General features: G+C 41.7%; 1 protein-coding gene across 2 annotated transcripts in view; it reads right to left on the reverse strand.

The window, feature by feature from the left end:
* The window catches only part of rnf216 (ring finger protein 216), a 120,724-nt gene that overhangs the window by 63,835 nt on the left and 29,261 nt on the right, over positions 1-27,628 (reverse strand). For both annotated transcript variants that reach the window (XM_033041104.1, XM_033041105.1), the window contains 8 exons: positions 27,026-27,116; positions 26,399-26,563; positions 24,983-25,097; positions 23,234-23,373; positions 20,273-20,323; positions 16,715-16,852; positions 15,832-15,980; positions 13,639-13,717 (listed from right to left, as the gene is read on the reverse strand). In XM_033041104.1, coding sequence (XP_032896995.1) covers positions 13,639-13,717; positions 15,832-15,980; positions 16,715-16,852; positions 20,273-20,323; positions 23,234-23,373; positions 24,983-25,097; positions 26,399-26,563; positions 27,026-27,116 — 928 coding nt within the window. The remainder of the gene's footprint in view (positions 1-13,638; positions 13,718-15,831; positions 15,981-16,714; positions 16,853-20,272; positions 20,324-23,233; positions 23,374-24,982; positions 25,098-26,398; positions 26,564-27,025; positions 27,117-27,628) is intronic.

The raw sequence follows: 27,628 nt of genomic DNA on the forward strand, positions 1-27,628 counted from the left end.
TGAATCACTCGCTGTGGGAGACCTGACCTCTGATCTGTGCTTGCAGCTGCAGGGTCCATGAGGCTGGTCCAGTAGCGTTTTTGACGAATGGTGACTTCAAAAGTGGTGACGATGAACATTACTCAAACCATTATTTCTTACTTGGTGGTTTTCATTTCCTGAAGGCTGCCATTTCTTTAACAATACCTCACCCTTTTCCTTAAGGGCACCTCCCGTAGAAACCTTAAGAGCTAAAAAATAAATAAAAATACTTGGCCCATCTAGTTTACTTTCTACCATGAAGATATTATTTTGTGGGCACATGCCAAAGGTCCCAGAAGACAGACAGAATTCTTCCTTTATGCTCAGATCAAACAGCAAGTGTCAGGAGACACACAACAACAAAAAACCAGCAATTTTTCCACCAGATTTGAGCAAATTCACTGGATTACAATAATAAGGCAACACCAATAATGTACTTCTAGCAATAAGACTTCCAAAACCCAATTCAGTTCCTTAAGCCATGCCCAGCTAAAATCAACAATATTAACACAGATTAAGAATCATGTCTAGAATGAAGGTTTTGTATATCTTCAACTATGAGATTTACTCAAACAAAAGGGCAAAACATTAGAAAGTTACTTGACGATTGGTGCAGTTAATCAACAAAATCCAAATATTGATCAGTGAATAAAGAGGAAGAAGATGGGACTTTTTTAGCTTCCATCACAGTGAAGAATGTGGGGAATGCGCTGTGGTGGATGTTTATGTTAACTTTTATGTAGTTCTGTGTCTTGTTGCATTTTTTAGTATGGCTGCATGGTAATTCGGGTATCACTGCTTCTTAATTGGTACACACGACAATAAAAGACCTTTGAAACTTTTGACTAGCTGCAGGAGACTCGTCCTGATTTCTTTAATTGCCCGTAGTCCTATTAAACCCACGTGTTCATGCAACTTAAATTCTGGATTCTAGCACATCCTCAACTCCCATTTACGTGGACACATGTTGGAGCAGAGAACAAAGTGCCATTTGCTGCAACTTTTGCCATTTTGCCGGAAGGTTCTAGTAATTATTTCAATTAAAATTTTAGTTATGCATTCAAGTGGTTACGTTTTCTGTACAAGGGGGCAGACATGAGCCATGGTGAAGAATGTGCTTTTACAAGTCATTTTAATTTTGGACAGTGAGGCATTTTCTACCCATTCATTATCCAGTCTTATTTTGCCAAGACAATGTAATCATTTGGAGAGCAAGTAATGGCTGCAGGGAGAGGGGCAGAGGGAGTATGCGAGACAGTTATTAGTTCATAGTTAGTAGCTCTGCTGTCCAATACCAGAACAGCAAGGGCTGGAGGTCAAACTACCAGCTGTCTGTCTACCCTGGAGAACAAAAGACAGGGTCATGGGTGCTTCCGAGCCAACTCTGCTGTGAGCGAGGCAGATAAGGGCCAAGATCTATTCCGTTAGGTAACATTGGTTATTTTTCTTTAAAATAATCAGAAAGAGTGTTTGTTTCTTTTGCTTGATAATAAGAATAGTGAGATATTGTTTATTTTTTAGCCAGAGAACAAGGTTTGTTGAATTAGCGCAAATTTACTATAATGTATTGTACAGATTCACTTAAGAGTCGAGGGCAAGCTTTGTTGAATCGAGGCAAATTTACTATAGTTTAGGCAGAAGATGAGGAGGAATTTCTTTAATCAGAGGGTGGTGAATCTGTGGAATTTCTTGCCACAGAAGGCCGTGGAGGCCAAGTCAATGGATATTTTTAAGGCAGAGATAGATAAATTCTTGATTAGTACGGGTGTCAGGGGTTATGGGGAGAAGGCAGGAGAATGGGGTTAGGAGGGAGAGATAGATCAGCCATGATTGAATGGCAGAGTAGACTTGATGGGCCGAATGGCCTAATTCTGCTCCTAGCCTAAGACCTCATGACATCCGAGGCAGACCCAAAGTATTTAAAATACCAAGCACGTGCTAACATAGTTAATTCAGCAAACGCGCTGATACCAAGAAACGTGCGCCCTTTGTGTGCTGACAGATAAGATTCTACCAATACAAAATACAATCACAAATTATTTCACCAATTGAATACAGAAGTGATTGTACAAGCAGAACGTTCTGTATTTTACATAAGTTGCAATTCTCACATTTGATTCAACTACATCCACTATCTTTAATCTGATTTTTTTCTTGCACTAAACGTTATTCCCTTTATCCTGTATCTGCACACTGTGGATGGCTTGGCTGTAATCATGTATAGCCTTTTTGTTGGCTGGATAATACGCAACAAAAAACCTTTTCACTGTACCTTGGTACACATGACAATAATGAACTAAACTAAACAGTTCAGAAAGCGAAACAAATATTCATTCACATCACCAGAGAATTTAAGATAACTTTGGCAGAATAAAAATCCTTTGTTAAGTTGAGATATTCAAGCATCACACAAGTTCCTACCAAGGTCACGTTTTAAAACAATATTAACTCTACTAAAGAAAGAAGTTTGACCCTTCTTGAAAATATGTAAACTGCACAATTGTTAAGACAAGGGTGCGAATATTGGAGAATGATCTTGGCAATTCCACTCTTTTCAATCATGTAAAATCTCATTTATTTCCGAGTCGCACACAAGGCAAACAGCGTGACTCCATCACTTACTGATGGAGTGACAGATGCCCCCTGAACTGTCATTTACTTCCATCGCTGGTCCCAGCTGCACAGTCCATTTTGCGGGGATTTCCTAAGCAATCTGTTCATTTGAAAGGACATTCCTAGCCTGGGGACGAGGAAAAGACCTTGCATCCCAACTCCCCAAGAGAGGACACAAAGTACTGGAGTGACTCAGCGGGTCAGGTAGTATCTCTGGAGAAAAAGGATGGGCGATGTTTCGGGTCGGAAACCTTCTTCAGACCAAGAGTGGAGATGTTTAAGAAGGAACTGCAGATGCTGGAAAATCAAAGGTACACAAAAATGCTGGAGAAACTCAGCGGGTGTAGCAGCATCTATAGAAGTGATCTATAGATGCTGCTACACCCGCTGAGTTTCTCCAGCATTTTTGTGTACTCAAGAGTAGAGATGGTCGTCTTCATCCAGCAAGGGCGAGTGGGCGATTTGATCCAACAAGAAATTGCCTCCGAGATGTGGATGTAGCTCAGTCCATCACACAGACCAGACTCCCCGGCAATGACTCCATCAAGTCTTCATACTGCCTTGGGAACATAATCAAGGACCTTTCCGACCTCAGACATTCCTTCTTCTCCCCGTTCCCATCGGTCAGAAGATACAGAAGCTTGACAGCACACACCACCAAGCTCAGGAACAGCTTCTTACCATTATCAGACTTGTGAACGGTCCTTCCACAGACTCGGGTACAGTCCTGATTCTCCAGCCTATATCAGTGCGAACATTGGAGGACCTCTCTTGAACAGTTACTCGAGAACTATATTCTGCACTCTGCATCTATCTTTTCACTCTCACATTTGTACCCGAGTTTGGCTTGATTATATTCATATATAGTTTTGTAGTGTGAAGAAGGGCCTCGACCCGAAACGTCACCCATTTGTTTCTCCAGAGATGCTGCCTGTCCCGCTGAGTTATTCCAGCTTTCTGTGTCTATCTATAGTATTACCTGGTTTGATCAGATAACACAGAAACATAAGCTTCACACTCTACCTCAGTATACGTGACGATAATAAACCTAAACCCAGATTCAGTCCCATATTTAGTTCTTCAACCGATGTCTAATTTGTAATACAGGACCTCTAGAACTTGTAACATTATGAAGACTGCGATAAAAATGAGTTAATTTCAATTGTATTCAGGCTTATTTACTCTATGGTGGCATAAAAAAATATTTTTAAACATAAAAAACGGGGACCATTGAATTTGATCAGTATCCTGCCTGCACACAAAGCTTGAAGGAAGTGAACATGAATTGAGAGTTAAAAATCCTGCTTGCAACTTCAGAGCTTCCATATATGGAAATAATGGTAAATGCAGCTGCAGATTGGTACAGGAAGCATGGCTCATTTTTAAGGAAACACTCTTCAGTTTGAACATACAAAGCTCATTTGTCTTATAGCAACGGACAGACCATTTGCTAGCACCACTTGACTGACATTTTTCTTGTCATTTTTACCGTACATTTTCTATAGCGGCAAACATGCAGTTGAGAGCTTTTCCTTGCACACTACAAATCTGGGATTACGATTTGACAAGACTTCATAGCAGGCATAGTATTTAACAAACGGCTTCATTGTAGGCAGCTCACAGGAATCCGACTAATGGAGCCTACAAGCTGCACAGTGTAGCTCTCGGTAATAAGGTCTTGCTGAACATGTATAGAACACAGTACTGCCAGCACTCATTCTCTCATCCTTCAATGCAAGCAGCAACAGTGAGTCATTCCACAGGACCCAATTTGATCCTTTTTTGGCTTGGCCTCATTTCCCTCCAATCTGCGACATGACATGCACAAAAATCCTCTTGACAAGTGCTGTCACATGACACGAACAGCGATTCCTAAAGGACTCGAGGCACAAAAGGCAGTGCGAGTGCCTCCACAGACGTGGTGGACATACAGACACGAGTGTCACCATAAATAAAAACTCAGATTTCAGCAACATTCATCTTTTTGCATCAGAATTGTAGGCTGCCTTTTCACAAAAAGAAAAGAATTCGAGAGGCAATTGAACGCAGGGTTCTCAAACGTGCCGGCTTACAACTGTGCCAACCTTCAATCACTGCATCTCATTTTACAACTAACACAGCATTCAATCATTTTTTTTTTTTTAATCAGAGTTTGGATAAATCCAAATAAATATTATTCAGGTGATAGAGGAAGAATTGTCAAGTAAAAAGCTGAAAAATTAAATATTTAAAGAAGGTTTAAAGAAAAAAAAATCCATAGTTCAAGTAGGAAGAATAAGGTGAATTATTAGTAACTTAAAGCGACCTTAAGTAATAAATGAGTTTTGGAAAAAGAGTAAAATAAATAAATCCAATCACCTTTTCTTACAAGGTAGAAATTTTTGTCTACCTTCGAATTTTCCAGCATCTGCAGTTCTTTCTTAAACCTTTTCTTACAAGGTCAGCGACCCTTTCGAAATGAATGGAATGCTGACACTTACGCCAGCCTTCAATGCTGTAAGGCTGAGGGGCTGGATACAAATTGCACCAACCTCATGCTTCAGCACATCAATGACAAGTCCAGCTGCAATAGATGATGTGACTGGCATCTGACCTCCTGCTCATCCCAGTTCTGCTATTCAAGCCTAGAAGCACTGATTGGCGAACAGGAGGTCATGGGCGGAATCACACAGAGTTTCTGGGAAAATGTCAGCTCATTCAGGCTCACGGAAAACGATGCATCCAAAATGTTATTTCTTTATCTGCTGATGAGAAATTTCTCTACGTCCAAATAGATCTGTTTCTTTGCTCTGAGTGTGATTATATGCAATTAAAGCCTCTTGTGACTTGACCAAATGCCATTAGTTTCAAGGGAAAAAAAACTACCAACAAATGATTCTACAAATGAAGCACAAATGTATCTTTGTCCAATGTCTGCGCGGGTATGGTTTTAGCAGACACTGTACAGGTCAGAACATGCCAATGTTCTCTGCCTCAGCATGGAAGACTAAGGCTAATAATGGCATTGTCAAAACAATTTGCAGGTAACAGCCACTGTAGATAAGGCCACTAGTAATCTATGGTTCCACTTTGCTTATGTATGCACTATGTCAGCAAATTAACTAGCTAAAAGAGGTTAGCTGGTGAGCTAGTACTTCCTTTCAATAATATGGAAAACAAATGCCGAGCTTCTCTTTCGCCCTTACAGAAAATATATGCATCAAGGGTGGCACAGTATCAGAGACCCAGCTTCGAACTTGACCTCAGTTGCTGTAGGTGTGAGTTTGCACATTCTCTCTGCGACCATGTGGGTACACCCTTTTCCTCCCACATCCCACAGATGTGCAGGTTTGTGGGTTAAACGGCCTCTGTCAAATGCTTGGAAGTAGTGAGAACGGGTGATCGATGGTTGGCGTGGACCCGGTGGGCCAAAGGGCCCCCTTCCATGCTGTGTCTCTCAACGATCCTTGAACTAAAACGCTAAACACTAATGGGCCTGTCCCACTTAGGCGATTTTGGGCGACTACAGGCGACTGCCACAACATTTTCAGCATGTCGACATTTTTTCGGCGACGGCGGTGACAATTTTTGTTGTCGTAGGTTGACGTAGGTGTTGACGTAGGTGTCGTCATAGAAACATAGAAATTAGGTGTAGGAGTAGGCCATTCAGCCCTTCGAGCCTGCACTGCCATTCAATATGATCATGGCTGATCATCCAACTCAGTATCCGGTACCTGCCTTCTCTCCATACCCCCTGATCCCTTTAGCCACAAGGGCCACATCTAACTCCCTCTTAAATATAGCCAATGACTACCTTCTGTGGCAGAGAATTCCAGAGATTCACCACTCTCTGTGTGAAAAATGTTTTTCTCATCTAGGTCCTAAAAGATTTCCCCCTTATCCGTAAACTGTGACCCCTTGTTCTGGACTTCTCCAACATCGGGAACAATCTTCCTGCATCTAGCCTGTCCAACCCCTTAAGAATTTTGTAAGTTTCTATAAGATTGTCGGCAGGTGTCGTAGGTGAATTCCATTAAAATTAGTCCCTGGCAGTCGCCTAAAGAGTCGCCTAAGTGAGTCAGGCCCATTACTTTGTATCGACAGCGTACAATAAAATTATAAGTTCAGCACTTTCTTGAATACATTTGCACCACGCCACCCTTTCAACACCCTCCCCACCTCCTATCTTCATAAATTGCACACTAAAACAGTCCAGCCAGACATGAAAAGAAAATCATTAAGTAGACACAGTCAAGAGTAATCATTGCAAGCACGTTCAACTTGGATTGATATTCTGGCTTCATGCATGCTTTCACATAACAAGACTGCACTACTTACAACTTATTTCCCCTCCTTATTATTCTGTGCAGAAAAGTTCAAATAAAAAGACAAGTGCATTTAATCATCTGTCTCGACGCCTGTCCGAAAAACGATGACAGCCTCATTTCTACCCCAGAGCAGTAGCAGTTATGTGCAGTTGCACACACTCAAACATCCACAGATAATACAGCAAGGATCACAGCAAGCTAATTGGACTGCATTTCATATTTCCCTTCCTATTTCTCATCAACCCCAAAATTCCCAGCACATATCCAGTTAATATGAGCGAGACCACAAATTCAACCATGCACCCTCTCGACAAGCCATAAAAATTGCAAAGATACGGGTGAAATGTACAATCAGTAACAATTGAAAATTAATTGATTGACAATAAAGAATCTTGCTTTTTTGTTAAATATTACTAAATTTTTCCTAGATCCACATTCAAAAAATCTTGAGAAATACTCCAGATTATAGATTTGTTTCTGCCAATTGACAGAACTCTATTTTTCAAGAAATCAGGGGAAAAGTTTGGAAACCACAGGATGGTTATTTGAGAAATAGCAGGGCTGTGGTAACAATGCAGTGTGAGAAGCAAAGGGTTTAGCATAGACTTCTGACTGGGGAACTGCCACATCTGGAGGGTGTTTTGAAGCTGTAACTATATGTGTGTGGCACAGTGGAGCAGTTACAAGTTCAGAAACCCGGCCTTGATCGTGACCTCAGGTGCTGTCTGTGTGGAGTTTGCACATTCTCCCTGCAGCCACGTTCTCCCTTCTCCTCCGGCTCTGGTTCCTTCCACACCCCAAAGACAAGGAAAGTTGGCCTCTCTAAATTGCCCCTAGCGTGTCGGGAACAAATGAGAAAGTGGGAGAGAGAACTAGTGTGAACACAATGATCAGCGTGGACTCGTTGGGTCGAAGGGCCTGCTTCCATGATGCATGTCTAATCAAAATTAAGCTTTAGCATGGATTAGGAATTGTGTAACAGGCAGAAAAAGTAAATAAGAATGGATGACATTAATTCATGGGCACTTCAAGGACTAGATATATATAATCAAACCAATAACTTAAATGAAGGGAATTATTCTGATGTTCTTGAAACAAGGCCAAATTGAGAGTAAGCAGCAAGAATGGTATGAAAGACTGCAGAAAGATGTGGACATGTTAAGTGGGTGGAAATGAACATAGTGAATTGAATACAATATGGATAATATCAAATTAATCACTTCACTGAGAAGAATGAAAAAGAAGAATATTTTATAAACAGGAAAGTGTCAGTTTAGTGCGAGGTTCCTGAGACTACATTTCTACCAGTCACAAAGTTAACACGCTGGTACTGTAGGAAAATAATTAGTATGTCAGCAATTATTACAGAGAACTGGAGTGATTATTATATGAGAGAGAATATTTATTTCACAATCAGGGCTGATACCTTCAAGTGTAAAATCAGGAGCAGGTTCAGCACAACCGTGAGTAATGTGTACAGTTTTGGTTTTCTTTCTTCACGAAGAAATAGTGGTTTTAAAGGAAACGCAACAAAGTTCACTCATTGAGGGCTGGCGGGATGGCAGTGTTAAACCCTATTAAATTCAGTCCACAGTTTACAGGGACCACCAAAGCACATTTTGTTGTCTATTAGTCTCTTGCCAATGTCAGACTGTCAGTTTTCATTACTCCCAGTCTTTTTGCTGCTCGCGTGTTTGTGCGTTTAATGCACTCTGCATATCTCGCCCGCTGGTCAAATATCCACACCGTGGCATCTTTTTTTGCAGTTCTTGAAGGGCCTGTCGCACTTACGCGACTTTTTCGGCGACTGCCGGCACCCGTCATAGGTCGCTGCAGGTCGCCGAAAGTTTTCAACATGTTGAAAATCCAGCGGCGAGCAGAACAAGATACGACTCTCTGGGCAACTACTCACGACCATACAGGCTTCACCCCGCGAACATGTCGCCAGGGTGTCGCCTGTACGGTCGTGAGTAGTATCCTAGCCACCCAAAGAGTCGTAGCGTCTTTCTGGTCACCGCTGAATTTTCAACATGTTGGAAATTTTCAGCGACGGGTGCCGGCAGTCACCGAAAAAGTCACGTAAGTGGGACAGGCCCTTTACTTTTGCTACCTTATTATCTAATTTGGTCTCTGAATAGTGTAGCCCAAGGTCTTGCACAGGTCTTCACTACAAGTCTTGGAGCACAAAGGTCATGCCTTGATCTTCCAAGTTCAAAGTGAGCAGCCATATAAAGAGGTTGAAATATGCTTCGTCTCCCCCCCCCCCCCCCACACATCCCTCCCCCCCCCACTGTGACTATACTGCAGGTCGAAAGTGGTTGGTAGATGGAACATCGATGTAATTTACCCTAGGGATGGGTTTTTATTGTTGACTTTGTGATAGTTAGTGAGCTGGGCCTAGAGTCTCTGTTGTGGATGTGGCCACATTTTGAGGTATTCAAGCAACATGGGAAGGTATAAATGTAGCATGTACCACATACAAAAATCACTGCAACAACTCACCTTGGTTTCTGAATAGCACCGTGCAATACCTGAAAACTACAGCATACAAAGGACAAAAGCAGCAGGTGTAAAATTTCACCATTGGGAATGCCATTGTAAGCAAATTCACTTCCAAGTTGTACACCATCCTGACATAAAAATCTATCTTGACTGTCACTTTTCTTGCTGTCTAAACAAAATCCTGGAATACAGTATAAAGCATCTTTGTCGGATGGGTTGAAACAGCTCACCACTGTCCTCTGAAGGGCAATTGGGAAATAGCAAATAGCCTGACCTTCACACCTACAGCACACGTGAATAACAATGTGCTTTCATACTTGAAGGCAACAACCCTGACTATGCAATAAATATTAAAATTCTCTCATGTAATCATCAATATTAAAAAATCAGCAAGTAAAAGTCCCATTACTATAATGAGCATTTAGCAAGATCTTTTCTGAATTAATACACTTCTTTGATACAATCAATCTTACAATCTGCTTATTAATCTAAAGAGAGAAATCAGTTTATGCACAGAGTCGCAAAGGTAACAATTTGATAATAACTTTAAAAAGACGTGCGGGTTTGTAGGTTAATTGGACAGTATAAATTGCCCCAAGTGTGTAGGGAGTGAGTGCAAAGGTGGGAAAACAGAACTAGTGTGAACGGGTGATCAATGGTCATCATGGACTCGAAGGGTCATCTTAGTTTATTGTGCTCCAGTTCCTCCTGGTTTGATTGAGCCCTCAACCTTTCAGATGGGGAGAGAAGGGCACTGCAAATGAACAAGGAAAACTAGAGGTGACACAAAAAATTACTTCAGCCAGAGTAAAAAAAAGTGAAAATCATTTCCATAGGGGATAGCTGAGATGAAAAACGTAGACAAGCATGTAAGGATGTAAAAACAATGGCGAGTAATTATGATTCAGTGAAGGAGGTTGGAAGAGACTGGAAAAGAGGACGGAAGTATAAAACGCAGATGACTTCCGTTTCTGTGCCATAAGTTGACAATCCAATCTTCCTGGGACTCAAGTTGGACACAGAACCAAAAGATGCGGCTGCAAGATGCGGCCGTGGTCGTTGCTGCCTTACAACACCAGAGACCCAGGTTAGATCCTGACCACGGGTGCTGACTGTACGAGGCGGCCTATCGGGACCTCCGTGCTGGATTGCCCCTTGCAGCTGGGGTTCTGGAACTGCAGCCTGGCCAGAGCCGGCAGACCCGTTCCCATGGCCAAATACCAAGGCCGACTTTGCGGGCTGGTGTAGATTAATCGCATTAGCTGATTTGATCGTGTCTGCGTTCAATGTACATTCAGTCTGGGTTTTCTATATATCAAACACAGAGAGTTGTGAGTCTGTGGAATTTTCTGCCTCACAGGGCGGTGGAGGCCGGTTCTCTGTATACTTTCAAGAGAGAGCTAGATAGGGCTCTTAAAGATAGCGGAGTCAGGGGATATGGGGAGAAGGCAGGAACCGGGTACTGATTGGGGATGATCAGCCATGATCACATTGAATGGCAGTGCTGGCTCGAAGGGCCGAATGACCTACTCCTGCACCTATTGTCTATTGGCTGACATATAATGACACGTTAGCCTGTTAGTTAGTCCTTGAGTCCAGAGATAATGTGTTCCCTCTGTGCATATACTTATTAAAGAACTTGTAGTTCAAGTTGACTTTGACTCTGTTTTAATACAACTTGAACAGCTGGTACCTCAGCTCCTCCTAAGCGGACTGTCCCAGTATCGGTGGACTCTTCTCAGAGACAGTGACCTCTGTTGGTCCAGCAAACCGGATAATCCAGAAAGGCTCTGGCACCTAGGGTACCGGAAAATCGGTGGTGGACCTGTACTTGTAAACTCTTGACAAGTACATTTATAGCAAGTTTCAAATCGAATACATTCGCACAGGGAATCATCTTGGACAACTTAAAGCATAACAGTGACAAAAAACGGATCTGCATCTCAGCCAACAAAAATGCCATGGAATAGTCAATTGACATTTTCACATTACACAAAGCATTGTGAGGTACAAACCTGTAACACAATTAACTTATTTTAAAACTTTCATGTCACACAGTACAGTCAGGTCTAATCATGTGGCCCCATTGAGGTTTCAGTACTCCATTTTAATATACGGTGCCCAATATTGAAGACACTGGTCTGAGACATTTATAGAAACGGTTCCCTATTAAAGTAGACTGCAAATTTTTACTACAACTACAAAGGCTCGATACTCAATTTTTTCTTTGATAATCCAATTCCTCAGATTCTAAGACTTTGCTGGCCTTTAGCACATTGATCTTGGCCATAAGTTCCCATTGTTTCTATAGAAGCTGCCTTACAAGTTAGGCATTTGGCTGCAGGTCATTACCAACTTCTCGTGATTAGCTTTCCAGTTACACATTGTGCTTTGTAGATTGTGTTGGATCTGTAAGAGCCTTTTAAAGGCTTTCAGACTGACTTCAATTTGCAGCCTGCCCTAAAATACAATATGTGCATGGCCCTCAGCAAAAACAAAACTCCTGGGTTAAGGTTTCCCTCCAAGGAGACAGTGAACTTGGGAATGAGGGATGAGATATTAGAAAAATAAAGTGGATAAACTAATGTCACTTAATGTCGAAAAAGTGCTCATTTGAAGGTTAGCCACAATTGTGCAAGAGGTTTCCCACACCCCTGCAAAGAGCTGTGAACATTTTGGCGCCATTAAGCAATATAAATGACACTTATTTCTAATCTTCTCCGAATAATCTGAAAAGCAATTCATATAGAATCTCATCTCCTTTTCTACCAACTATATCCGAAAAGAACAGCTCTTCAGCCAATTTGCTCTGTAAATATTTCCCGAGAGATTAAACAGCAAATTCATGTGAAAATGATGTACACAAATCGCTACTTCACCACGCTCTTGTTTAATCTAATGGAACGCTCATCCAGTGTGAAGTGAAGATGAAGTAAATGAAATTTATAAAGTTCTCATAAGGCAAAGTAGCCGTGTCCCCATCAACGTGACCATTCAGAAAATAAATAAATAGTCACAAATGTTACATTAAAAATGTCTGTGATCATTTACAACGTTCAAGTGGATGCAATCCAAAATGGCAGTCAGCGCATTGAAGTAAAATGCAGGCAGATATTATAAAACTTAGTGTTCAAGAAGGAACTGCAGATGCTGGAAGATCGAAGGTACACAAAATTGCTGGAGAAACTCAGCGGGTGCAGCAGCATCTATGGAGCGTAGGAAATAGGCAACGTTTCGGGCCGAAACCCTTCTTCAGACTGATGACTACTATCAACCTCACCAACTCTTTCACCACAGAGTTTTTAATTTCTACATGTGATTCGTTGCATCAATACGCTGTCCTACGACGCCATCTAGTGGACATTTCAGGGACTGATATTTACAACTTCTGAAGATGAATTGACCAACAAAAATAGCTAGCTTTGGAAATACATTAAAATCGGTATCAGAGTGGGGGAATTGATCAAATGAAGGCTGGCCAGAAGTGGGTTTGTTTTAAATGGCGAGGGAAATTATACAGCAACATTAACGGAGGAAACAAGTGTGACCGTGAGGAGCAATTATATACTTGAAAGGTGAACATACGAAGGGTTTAACAATGGAACAAAAAGAGCAATCAAATAGCTGCGAGTGTACAATTGAGTTTGAAACAATCTCAGTTTGGCAGATGAGCAAATTTAGCTTTTAAAGAATCCTTCTTGAAGAAAAAGGCATAGAAGCAACAGAACTTCTTACTCTCCGTTTCTCATTTTTTACCTAATCCAACCTTAATATGACATTCAATCTCTAACACTTTCAAGGCATGAAATTATTATTGTATTTGACTCCACACAAACTCAAGAATGCATGGAGTTCTGCCTGGCTAAGAATGGAAAAAAACTAGACTGAAAGCATTCAAGGTATGAATGGAGGGTAGACACAAAATGCTGGAGTAACTTAGCGAGACAGGCAGCATCTCAGGAGAAAAGGAATAGGTGACATTTCAGGTTGAGACCCTTCTTCCTACCTGTCTGCATCAGCCAGAAGAAGTCAACCCGAAACGTCACCTGTTCCTGTTTTCCAGAGATGCTGTCTAACCCACTGAGTTACTCCAGCATTTTGTGTCTATGTTCAGTGTAAAGCAGCATCTGCAGTTCCTTCCTGCACACGAATGGAAAAGGACTTGGTTTTAAAATGAAGAAACTTGAGTTCTTACCTTTCGACAGCGAGGATTGGGGCAGCTGAACATATTTATTTCTTTGTCCAATAGTGCTGGGAAGTTGCAAAATGGGCACCTGGAACGTTGTCAGAAAGCAATAAATTAAAAACAGTACAGATGGATTTCATTAATTTTAACCGTGACACAGTCCCATGCCCCAGTCTCTGGACACTGGCTTCATCCTCCACCCTGACACCATCCCACCCAGTTAACAATCTTGAGATATTCCCAAGGCTCTTACCTCAGACACCGTGTGTGTGTGTGTGTGTGTGTGTGTGTGTGTGTGTGTGTGTGTGTGTGTGTGTGTGTGTGCGTGTGCGTGTGCGTGTGCGTGTGCGTGTGTGTGTGTCTGTGTGTGTATGCGTTTCTGTGTGTGTGTGCGCGTGTGTGTGTGTGTGTGTGTGTGTGCGTGTGTGTGTGCGTGTGCATGTGCGTGTGTGTGTCTGTGTGTGTGTGCGCGCGCGTGTGTGTGTGGCTGGGATATCTACCCGCACATACTAATTCCACTCCAATCCACGGGCACAGTCATTTCCACCTGCTATTCCCTGGCTTCAGTCTCTGGCCATGACCTTACTCCTTCCAGCCGCCAACCCCTACCCCTCCATCCTCTGCACTATGACCCCATCAGACTCAGTCCTGCACCTGCTGTCTTTTCCGTAGCAAACAATCAGTAGCATATTTACCAGGTCTATGGCTAAAACTGTTAAATTCATGCCATGCAACATCCCTTTAGTGCAGAAAAATGCTAGAGTAACGCAGCAGGTCAGGCAGCATCTCTGAAGAAAAAGACCAGGTGACATTTCGGGTCGAACCCTTCTTTTTCTGTCTATCTTCAGTATAAACCAGCATCGGCAGTTATTTTCCTACAAATCCCTTTAGTGCACTTTCAACATTGCAGGTCAGTTTGTCTGCCAATCTCCCTTCATGGAAATCAGAGTCTTATTACTATGGAACATTCATAAGAGAATATGAGATGTGTGCATAATTTGCACAATTTGTTTTTCAATTGTGTTTTTTTTTAATTTCCTGCAAACACCAATTGCTCTAGTCTAAAGATAATAACCTAATCAGAGGGTAGATAAAGCTAGACATTGGACTCTGTAACATATTAGAGAATCAAGATCTAAAAACAAAACGCCTGGTGCTAATCGAAGATGTGACTGATATTAAGATGGCACTCCAGCAAACATGTAGGTTTGTATCTTTAAGTGCATAACTCAGATACAAATGAGAGGCATCTCATCTGAACATCGACTACAATAACAGAGAGCACATAATCAAGGGCAAGTTCCATTTATATTTCTGACAGCACTGTGATTCCAGATAGACTTGATCCCCTTTTTGGAAATGAGGGCTTTCAGAGAAACATTTCCCAAGCAAACCTGCGCACTAACCTATCTGGCCGTCCTCGTTTGCAGTTTGAGACAATAATGATTTGCAAAAGTTCTAACGTGCAGATTATTCTTTCACTCCACAGATAGCGTGCTAGTTGGGGTCAAGAGGTTTTGGAGTCAAAGCTCATAGCAGAAATTAAAAAACAAAAATCTAGGCAGAGGGAGGCAGCATCTTTCTGATGAAATGTTAAACCAGAGGTTCCCAACCTTTTTCATCCCGTTTACTCCCGGCAACTTTAATAGCACATAACAATGTTATTTCACTTATTTATGAACAACTAATGATGAACAGATACCGGTATACCAGAACCAGTCAATGAGAAAATGGTACATCAGTCAACTAGTATATCAGTCAATGAGAAAAAATATGAGCAAATCCAGAATCAACAAATGGAACCCCTGGGTAGGCGAAACTTACCCCCTGGGGGTAAATTCACCGAGGTTGGGAACCCTTGTGTTATCATGACCTTGTTTATTCCAACACAGAAAATCCATTGCCATTATCCCAAAGACAAGCAAAACTGTCCTGTGATAGTTATCCATCAAATAGCAGCATCATTAAAACCGATCCTATCATTTATCACGTTTGCGAGAGCAGGCTATGCACAAATTGATCGTCACATTTCCTGCAGTGCAGTGACCACACTTCATTGCCTCTAAATCACGATATCTCGAGTCATGGAAGAAATGGAACTTTCCCATTCTTCATATTAAATGAATATCAAGACATCAGGCAGACATGTTACATTCCCAGTTCTAACTCTTGAATATAATAGAAGCATCATCAGACACCAACCGGACAAGTTCATCAGCACAGGCCGTAGCAACCGCCTCCTCTGCTTGACGTTCGTAGTATTTGCATAGTATGTTCTCTGGCAATACCTTCTCCAGCTCACCATTGAGGAACGTGCATGTACAGCAACTATCCATGCAGCTCAGCTGGGACTGCAAAGAAAGGAAAGATTGACATTGACACAATGATCATCGAAATTTGGCCATCACACACTGATCATCAAATGTTCCAAGTTTATATTTGTTCCCATTTGCACGGAACACTTTGTTGCCACGTGGCCAGGCACAGTGAGATTCTTTGCTTGCACACCGAAGGTATGCAAAAAGTCGCCACATCAATGGTGCTGACAAAGTTACAACAGTTCCCCTGCAGTTCATGTAGACATAAGGAACTGTAGATACTGGCTTACCAAAAAAGCCACAAAGTACTGGAGTAACTCAGCAGTCAGCCAGCATCTCTGGGGAACATGGATAGGTGACATTTCAGGACAGGACCCTTCTCCAGCCTGAAGTTACCTCAGCACCTTGTGCCTTTTTTTCGCTCATTACTCATTACATCATTACAATAATCCAAACTGATTACTCAAATTCTAAAAGGACCAAATTTGAATTGAGATCATTGGGCAGTGAATGAGTAAGATATATTTTTCAATACTTCTTTGGTTGAGAGGGGTTTTGATCTCTGATACACCATCACAACCCTTCAAATAACACCATTATTTTGAATCTGTCTACGAGATAGAAGATCAGACAATGCCCTTAATGAGAGGTGGTGCAAGCTCAGATATGAGGATGGCCTCCTCCTGTTAAAATTGACATCCTTGCCATTGGAGTTATCAACTTTTTTTTTTAAATGTTTAAAAGGCATCGTAAAAATCAGCTCATACCTGGCCAGCTCCAAACACAGCTTCCTGCGCATACCTCACGAGGCATTCTTTACAAAAGAGATGACCGTCACTGCATTGTGTCAACTCCTCAAAGGCAAATTCTCCATAACAGCAGCCACATTCAATCAGCTGTCCATCCTGCAGGCAACACACGTGAATTTATTACAGGGTTTTATTTTAATATACGCGAGAGTCCTACATTTCTCCAAGATCAAAATGCATCCAAATTAATACAAGAATGGAATACAGGATATTTTACAAATAATCTCTGAATAATCCAGCAACATTAAATCATCATAAAGCACAAGTCGACGAATCATAAGACGACAAAAAATGCTGGAGAAACTCAGCGGGTGAGGCAGCATCTATGGAGTGAAGGAATAGGCGACGTTTCGGGTCGAGACCCTTCTTTAGACCCGTCTAAGAATCATAATGCTTAGAAAAACATTTTTCACACAGAGAGTGGTGAATCTCTGGAATTCTCTGCCACAGAAGGTAGTTGAGGCTAGTTCATTGGCTATATTTAAGAGGGAGTTAGACGTGGCCCTTGTGGTTAAAGGGATCAGGGGGTATGGAGAGTAGGCAGGTACATGATACTGAGTTGGATGATCAGCCATGATCATATTGAATGGCCGTGCAGGCTCGAAGGGCCGAATGGCCTACTCCTGCACCTATTTTCTATGTTTCTATGTTTCTAACAATGGAAAAAAACTTGAGAGCTGCAGTTCTACTCCAAGGATGCAATATACACTTGAAGAAAAATCAGGAAACAATTTTAAACAAAAAGCTTTTTTTTTTTTTAAACACTGGAGACCCAGAAGTGGCAATGTTTGCTCACAAGTACTCACCTCAGACACCAGTAGATTAAAAGCAACCATGGAGGAGAGTGGAGACAAAGTCTTAAGGGATTGGACACGCTAGATGCAGGAAAGATGTTCCCGATGTTGGGGGAGTCCAGAACCAAGGGTCACAGTTTAAGAATAAGGGGTAGGACTGAGATGAGGAAAATCTTTTTCACGCAGAGAGTTGTGAATCTGTGGAATTCTCTGCCACAGTAGGCAGTGGAGGCCAATTCACTGGATGTATACAAGAGAGAGTTAGTTTTAGCTCTTAGTGCTAATGGAACCAAGGGATATGGGGAGAAAGCTGAAACGGGGTACTACTGATTTTGGATGATCAGCCATGATCATATTGAATGGCGGTGCCGACTCGAAGGTTCGAATGGCCTACTCCTGCATCTATTTTCTATGTAACCACTACCATTGAGGTAGTCTGCAGCTCTCTGATAGTTATGGCTTGAATTGTTAAGCAGTTCCCATTTTGGGCCTTCAATAAATCTCCTGATTTTCCAAGTGTAGATACGTTTCTAAATTGACTTGAAGCCAACCAAGGGAATACTCTGGTAGACAAAAATGCTGGAGAAACTCAGCGGGTGAGGCAGCATCTATGGAGCGAAGGACATAGGAAACGTTTCGGGTCGAAACCCTTCTTCAGACTGATGTGAGGGTGGGGGGGAGAGGGCGGGAAGAAGAAAAGGAAAGAAGAAAGTAGATGGAAAACAATGGAATACTCTATTCCTTTCATTCCTGCTTCAATCAAACTATGTCTTCTGTGCATTTGAGTCTTAACTGCCCAGACATTTTAGAGTCATAGAAACATACAGCACTGAAACTGGTGCTTCAACTGTTGGCACTGTGGCACCACGGTAGAGTTGCTGCCTTACAGCACCAGAAACCCCGGCTTGATCCTGACTATGGGTGCTGTCTGTACGGAGTTTGTACGTTCTCCCCGTCACCGCGTTGGCTTTCTCTGGGTGCTCTGGTTTCCTCCCACACTCCAAAGACATCTAGGTTTGTTGGTTAAGTGGCTTTGGTAAAATTGTAAATTGTCCCTAGTGTGTGTAGGATAGTGTTAGCGTACGTGGCGTCATTGTTCGGCGCAGACTTTGTGGGCTGAAGGACCTGATTTGTGCTGTAAGTCTACACTCATCCACACTGATCAAGATGCCCAAACTTAGCTGGTCACATTTGCCAGCATTTAGCCCATATCCCCTTAAACCTTTCCTCTCCAAGTACCTGTACAGGTGTATTTTAAATATTATTGTACCTGCTTCAAATGCCTCCTCTGGCAGCTCATATCCACCACTCTCAGTGAATAAGATGCCCCTTGGGATTGTATTAAATCTTATTCCTCTCACTTTAAACCTATGTCCTTTGGTTCTCGATTCCCCTGCCCGAGGTAAAAGACACTGTTCATTCACCTTACCAATCTCCCTCATGATTTGATACACAAACCCTCACTTGTTGTATTCTAGCGCATATGATGCTGTATGTTCCATATATCACTTTCGCCAACTTGATTCCCCTTCTGTGGGACAAAGCCTAGATGCACTCACCCTATCATCTCTCCTCATCACTTTATACACCTCAATAAGATCAGCCCTCAGCCTCCTGCACTTAAAGGAATAAAATCCGAGCGTATCCCTATAGTTCAGGCCCTCGAGACCTGGCAACATCCTCGTAAATCTTCCCTGCACTCTTTCAAGTTTAATGAAAACCTTCCTCTAGCGAGGTGACTAAAACTGAACACAATACTCCAAATGTGGTCTTGCCAATGTCTTGTACAAATGTAACATAACGTCCCAACGTCTATACTCAATCTCCTCACTGATAAAGCCCATAGTAGTAGGCCCCTCTCGGTCATGACTGACCATAGGTGATGCATCCTGGTCGGAAACATTGCCTATTTCCTTCGCTCCTTAGATGCTGCTGCACCCACTGAGTTTCTCCAGCACTTTTGTCTACCTTTGATTTTCCAGCATCTGCAGTTCCTTCTTAAACACTGTCACGTCCTGCCTTGGTTAGATTTCCCAAAATACAGCACTTCACGCTTATCTGCGTTAAACTGTATTCCTTTGTACAAATAATTTTAAAACTTTGAAATGCTACAAATAAAAAAAACTAAAGTGCCAAGAATACACCCCAGTGTGATCAGCACCTGAATTGAGAATGGACAGTCCCACATCTTGTTCAAATCCCCATTGCTGTAGCCAGGAGAGGAAATTAACTGAGCTTTCTTTAAGTGCTTCAATGAAAAAGAATACTCTCTTGCTGTGCTTACATCCTCAGCTTTCATCAGTTCTGCAAGAAATTTATCAATCCCCCCTTCCCTGACAACAGGTTCTATTAGACACATCAAGCTTATTATTTCTCCAAGTATCTTCTTTGAATGTGTAGTATCCTTGGGCGTTTGCTTTGCTCAAAAGGTAAGCATTTAATTACAGCATTTCAAGCCATAATCCAATGCTTGAATGATTCTTCACATGCCTTCGTTCAAAGTGGAATCCAAAAGGGCAGAACTCAACTATTTAAACTGCTCGCTTCCGAGGAGATGCATCAGCGCTTTTAGACGCACAAATTGAACATTCTGATGGTTCCCAGCATGACCACTTTGGAAAGCAAGGCTGCTTATAAATGATTCATGAAGTTTGGAGCCACTCTAAAGCTGGAGATTATAAACAAGAAAGCCGTCTTGAATAGTCAAACAATTTATACTTGCCTTCTGATACTGTTCTTCATTCATTTGCATAGCAAATTGAAAATCTGCATACTGAAACAGAAATAGATTTATAAATAAGAATCCAGCAGTGAGTCACAAACTACTTCACATTCCAATATTCTCTGCTTCTAATGCTTCATGAAAAAGTCATATCCTGCTATGCCGATAAGATTAATTGCAATCCTGCATTATCCATTGCGATTTCTTCATAAAACAAGAGAAACTCAGCATACTTATTTCGCCAAGGACAACGGGTAATGACATTTTGATTATGTGTATACTGTTCAAAAAAAGTTATTTTTCCATCTTTGGAAAAATCTCACTCTTCTGTAAATCCTTCACTGTTTTTCATATTCAATCATGTTCCTCAATTCTGCACCCCTCGGGTTTCATAAAACTGATGCCATGAGAGATATACGTAAAATCTGGTGAAAAAATATACAATACAAAGCAAAACATGAATAAAATGGATGGGGAGGAATTGGGAGATTGAATGTGGAATGGGTAATTAAAGGAAAAGAATGATTGCTGTCAAATAATCAGAATACCGAGCCATGCCAATCTATTTTCAGTTAATGCTCAACCAATGTGGATAGAACATCTCAATGCTGCTTATGTTGAACTATGATGGTGTTAAAGCCCCACCACCATTATTCAACAAGAGGTGACCGAGAAAGTACACAAAAATATAACTGATACATGTGTTTCAAAGATGATGCAGTTTCAATGAGACATATGGACTGAAGGAAAATTGAAGTGATGCAATGAATTTAATTATTAAACAGGAAAGACGCATAATAAAAAACAGGACAGTTAAAGAACTTCTTTGTCACTGATAATGGAGGCAATTATCATCGAGTCAGCATCATACAGCATGGAAACAGGCCCTTAGCACAACTCGACCATGGTGAACAAAATGCCCATCTAAGTTAGTCCCACTTGCCTGCGTTTTGTCCATAAACATTTCTTATCCATGTGTCTGTCCAAGAGTCTTTTAAATACTGTAATAGTATCTGCTTCAGCTACAGTGGCTTGCAAAAGTTTTCATACCCCTTGAACTTTTCCACATTTTGTCACATTACAACCACAAACGTAAATGTATTTTATTGGGATTTTTTGTGATAGACCAACACAAAGTGGTGCATAATTGTGAAGTGGAAGGAAAATGATACATGGTTTTCAAATTTTTTTACAAATAAAAAACTGAAAAGTGTGGCGTGCAAAAGTATTCAGCCCCCCTGAGTCAATACTTTGTAGAATCACCTTTCGCTGCAATTACAGCTGCAAGTCTTTTGGGGTATGTCTCTACCAGCTTTGCACATCTAGAGACTGAAATTTTTGCCCATTCTTCTTTGCAAAATAGCTCATTGGATTTAGGTCTGGACTTTGACTGGGCCATTCTAACACATGAATATGCTTTGATCTAAACCATTCCATTGTAGCTCTGGCTGTATGTTTAGGGTCGTTGTCCTGCTGGAAGGTGAACCTCCGCCCCAGTCTCAAGTCTTTTGCAGACTCTAACAGGTTTTCTTCCAAGATTGCCCTGTATTTGGCTCCATCCATCTTCCCATCAACTCTGACCAGCTTCCCTGTCCCTGCTGAAGAAAAGCATCCCCAGAGCATGATGCTGCCACCACCATGTTTCACAGTGGGGATGGTGTGTTCAGGGTGATGTGCAGTGTTAGCTTTCCGCCACACATAGCGTTTTGCATTTAGGCCAAAAACTTCAATTTTGATCTCATCTGAACAGAGCACCTTCCTCCACATGTTTGCTGTGTCCCCCACATGGCTTGTGGCAAACTGCAAACGGGACTTCTTATGGCTTTTTTTCAACAATGGATTTCTTCTTGCCACTCTCCCATAAAGGCCCGATTTGTGGAGTGCACGACTAATAGTTGTCCTGTGGACAGATTCTCCCACCTGAGCTGTGGATCTCTGCAGCTCCTCCAGAGTTACCATGGGCCTCTTGGCTGCTTCTCTGATCAATGCTCTCCTTGCCCGGCCTGTCAGTTTAGGTGGACGGCCATGTCTTGGTAGGTTTGCAGTTGTGCCATACTCTTTCCATTTTCGGATGATGGATTGAACAGTGCTCCGTGAGATGTTCAAAGCGTGGGATATTTTTTTATAACCTAACCCTGCTTTAAACTTCTCCACAACTTTATCTCTGACCTGTCTGGTGTGTTCCATGGGCTTCATGATGCTGTTTGTACACTAATATTCTCTAACAAACCTCTGAGGCCTTCACAGAACAGCTGTATTTATACTGAGATTAGATTACACACAAGTGGACTCTATTTACTAATTAGGTGACTTCTGAAGGCAATTGGTTGCATTGGATTTTATTTAGGGGTATCAGAGTAAAGGGGGCTGAATACTTTTGCACGCCACATTTTTCAGTTTTTTATTTGTAAAACAATTTGAAAACCATGTATCATTTTCCTTCCACTTCACAATTATGCGCCACTTTGTGTTGGTCTATCACATAAAATCCCAATAAAATACATTTACGTTTGTGGTTGTAACGTGACAAAATGTGGAAAAGTTCAAGGGGTATGAATACTTTTGCAAGCCACTGTATCTCCTCTGTCAGCTCCTTCCAAATAAACACAACCCTCAAAGTGAAAATGTTGCCCCCTACGGTGCTATTAAATCTTGCCCCTCTCACCTCAAACCTGAGTCCTCAGGTTCTTGATTCCCCTACCAGGGGAAAAAAAGACTGTACATTCACCTCATACTTTATAAACCTCCATAAGATAACCCCCTCAACTTCCTGTGCTCCAAGGAATAAAATAGCCGTCTTCATATGAATAGCGCAATGATTGGACATGTTTCCAGGGAAAACAAAAGTCCTCCAGATTTTAGGCTAGGCCACACGACATGAACTTTCAGAGCATTAATTTGACACGCACAATCCAATGCCCTTCACCAGCTTATGTTTTCCTGATAAAAAATATCAATTACCTCTTCCATTTCCTTCATCTTCTGATGGAAGAACTCCAGTTCTTGCCGTACTAGTGGATGAAGGCCATCCTGATCATACGATCTCCAGTGTCGTCTTTTGTTTTCCAGAAAGCGCATCTGTCTCTCTATTTTAAAGGCACCTTGGAAAAACACAAGCAAGAAAGAGAGGCCGATAAATGCTACTTCTTATTTTCCTTCTCACAAAGAGAACCCGTCACATTTAAATGAATTTGAGGCACACAAAATGAAGGCTTGAGATGTTTTAAGATATTCAAAGTCAGTAGTAATAAACCAAAAGTGGAATGATTTTAGTTTGGTTTAGTATATTGCCAGGCGCGCTGAGGTACAGTGAAAAGCTTATTTGTTGCGTGCTATCCAGTCAGCATAAAGACAATACATGATTACAATCAAGTTGTCCACAGTGTACAAATACAGAATAAAGGGAGTAACGTTTAGTGCAAGCTAAAGTCAAGTAAAGTCCGGTTAAAGATAGTCCGAGGGTCTCCAATGAGGTAGATGGTAGATCAGAACCGCACCCCAGTTGTTGGTAGGATGCCTAATAACAGCTGGGAAGAAAATGAGAAAATTATGGTAAGACTATCTGACCTCTGGTACAATTTTGCTCTTGAAAGATTTTATTTTTCCAATGTTGAGTTGAGCTGTGTTTAGTTTATTGTTACGTGTACCGAGGTACGGTGAAAAGCTTGTTGCATCCTAATCAGTCAACGGAAAGGACAGTACATGATTACAATCGAGCCACCCACAGTGTCCAGTCACATGATAAAGGGAATGACGTGAATAAAGTTTAGTGCAAGATAAAGCCAGTAAGGTCCGTTTAAAGATAGTCTGAGGGTCTCCAATAAGGTAGATAGTAGTTGAGGACTGCGCTCTAGTTGTTGGTCGGATGGTTCACTTGCCTGATAACAACTGGGAAGAAGCTGTCCCTGAATCTTCCAATGTATGGAATTCACAACAGCAGTAGGATTATCAAGCATAATAAAAGGATATATCACCCTCGCTACAAGATAACTCTTGTCAGGCTATTACATAACGTTGCCGCAATGACTTTCCGATACAAGAGTTTTGAAAATCTCCATGAAGAATACATAAAAGCATAAATAATTTGTAACAACGCATGCAATTCTTCAGTGTGACCACCAACATTCCATGAGAGAACTTCAGTAATGTTGTGGCGGCACCTGGTGCAAGCCACGGGCACAATGAACCCTCGGCTCTGGAGGGGGGCGTCTCGGTGTGGGAGGCGCTAGTCAAGGGGTTTGTACCCAAGTTGGTATTTAAGGCCGGGCAATGCCCGTGACCTTCGAGGAGTAGGGAGCTGTATCGGAGAGAATAAACACGTCTCATGCACACAACTTGTGTCCGCTTGGCTTTTGGCTGGACTGTAGCGAGTCTCCGCTACAACGTAATATAAAAATATAACAACTTTGGTAATTTTAGAGAAACTACTGGAAGATACTAATACTTTCCGATAAATACTAAATTATATTCAGCAGTGTTGTATGTAATATATTGAGTGTATTAATACCATCTGTGTCTGAATGCGCTTGTGTTAATTAAATGATTTATTTTCTAAATTATTGAAATTTAAATAGAATTGGGGCCATTCCATTCACTTAAACCAGCCAACATTAAAACATTAAACTTCACTTATTCGAGAGACACATCCATTTTTAATTGGCAGGTCTTTCAGCATGGGCACTTCGCACTGTAGCAGCTTTCAATTCTCACCCTGTTCAAATTTGAAACTGATTGAATTAGACGAGCTCATTTCTTTCCGTCGGGTCTTTTTCTGACTGGATTGCGGTGAGTTTTCTTGCCACTGCTTAATGGCATCTGATAAGGCCTACAAAATAAACAGCAGGAGGAAAAATGGTTAAAACACCAGCTGCTATACTCAGGACAAAACCATCTTGTCATACAAAGAAAACTGTGCTCATCAATAAATAAAACAATATGCAGCATGGTGCTAATGCTGCTTTTGCGAAGAGTGACTTTAGACCTTAGAGATAAACAATAGACAATAGGTGCAGGAGTAGGCCATTCGGCCCTTCGAGCCAGCACCGCCATTCAATGTGATTATGGCTGATCATTCCCAATCAGTACCCTGTTCCTGCCTTCTCCCCATATCCCCTGACTCCGCTATTTTTAAGAGCCCTATCTAGCTCTCTCTTGAAAGCATCCAGAGAACCTGCCTCCACTGCCCTCTGAGACAGAGAATTCCACAGACTCATCACTCTCTGTGAGAAAAAGTGTTTCCTCGTCTCCGTTCTAAATGGCTTACTCCTTATTCTTAAACTGTGGCCCCTGGTTCTGGACTCCCCCAACATCAGGAACACGTTTCCTGCCTCTAGCGTGTCCAAGCCCTTAATAATCTTATATGTTTGAATGAGATATCCTCTCGTCCTTCTAAACTCCAGAGTGTACAAGCCCAGCTGCTCCATTCTCAGATACAGATACAGCATGGAAACAAGCCCTTCGACCCACCGACTCCACACCGATCACCCCCTACACTAGCATTATCCTACACACTTGAGGAGCAATTCACAATTTTATAGAAGCCAAACAACCTACAATCCTGTATGTCTTTGGAATGTAGGAGACCTGAGCGCCCAGAGAAAACCCAGGCGGTCAGAGGGAAAACGGACAAACTCCATACAGACAGCACCCGTGGTTAGGATCGAACCCGGGTCTCTGGCACTGTAGGCAGCAACTCTACCGCTGTGCCACCATGCCGCCCACAGTGATAACCAAGGAAAATATAAGATTAGTGTCAATCACCTGCCCATCTAAATAGAACTTAGGGATGAAACAAAACACTTTCCCATTTATGGAAGCCAGCAAATGCAAGAACATTTTGACTCAAGTTTACCTCTACTCAGTCTAATGCATCCTCACCATTACCTCAATAAATGTTGCCAAATGACTCAAGGGTTCAGGCAGTGTCTAGTGCAAAATTAAGTGCCAGTTTTACGCATCTTCAAGTTTCATAAATATATTCTTAAGTGCAAGAATTGCAGACTGCAATGTAATTAGCCACCACATCCATAAAATTGACACAAGGACACATTTTGGATATGCTCATCATTGGCCACAGACAGCTATAAAACGTAACAGAAATGCCACGCCACTTGAGAAAACACAAACCTTGCGGGTGATTGCATAGTGTCCCTTGAGCTCATGTAAAGCCCATTTGATGTCTTGACTGTTGAGCATTTTGAAATCTGACATGAGGAGGTCTGAAGCCTGAAGGAAGCATTGCTGGTTTACAGGCACAAGTTTCGAAAAGTCAAAGAAATCGATCTTGGGTTTCTGTTTAACAGAAAAGACATAACGCTGATTACATATATATCCTTTGCTTTGAGGAAAAGAGCATTTGCGGTTGACTAGTTATCTGGGAGAATGTTTATGAATGTCCACGCTGGTCGTCACAGAGTTGGTAGGCAGGCCTTTTGGACCAACTTACCCATGCCGATCACATGCCCCATCTACACTATTGCCATCCACCTGCATCTGGACCATATCCCTCCAAACCTGTTCTTTCCATTTACCTGGCCAAATGTTTTTTAAACATTACCTGTCTCAACTACCTCCTCCAGCAGCTTGTTCCATATATCTACCACCCTTGTATAAAAAAAGTTGCCCCCCAGGTTCCGCTGGTTCTTAATTCCCCTACTCTGGGTAAAAGATTGCTGCCTGACCCTCTGAGTTGCTCCAGCACCTTGTGTCCTACTTAGATATCCCTCATCAATAGGCCAGAATAAGCCCAGTTACCTCTTCGTTACTTTCAAGCAAACTGCTGCTGTGGTTGAAAATTAAACTTTTTTTCGGATAATCAGGATTTTCTAGGAGGTGGTTGCACAAGCTGAAAAACAAGAATGAAATGTTGGTACACAGGTTTATATGTATATAACATTCTAACTAACTATCTATTTTCTTCAGAAAAACAGAACCCTCTATTCCACAACTTTTAGTGACTGATTCTTGCTTGCACAATATATAATAGGTAGTCAATGCACAAACAGATATTGTTAATATTATCTTCACCTTGTTAAAGTTCTCCTGAGCTATCCTATGTATCCCTAACCAAAGCTATGGTCAGAAGCCATGTACTGTTTGTTTGAGGCATCTTTCTATTTCATGTGTTCATCCCCACTATAGGCGAGTCTTGGCTCACTTCCTCTCCTTGGATGGTTATGAATAACATTATATTTCAGAGAATCACTAAGTGAACCCAGAAGCTTCCACCAAAAAATAAAGAAACACTGAAAAATGGGAGTCATTCATCATCTTAATATCAACTTCATATAAAAAATAGCTCTCCGACAAGAACGACAGAATTTTGGAAAAGGGATGAGTTGTGCACAATTGTCTAAG

Source organism: Amblyraja radiata, chromosome 22, assembly GCF_010909765.2.
Source record: "Amblyraja radiata isolate CabotCenter1 chromosome 22, sAmbRad1.1.pri, whole genome shotgun sequence".
NCBI classification, from domain to species: domain Eukaryota; kingdom Metazoa; phylum Chordata; class Chondrichthyes; order Rajiformes; family Rajidae; genus Amblyraja; species Amblyraja radiata.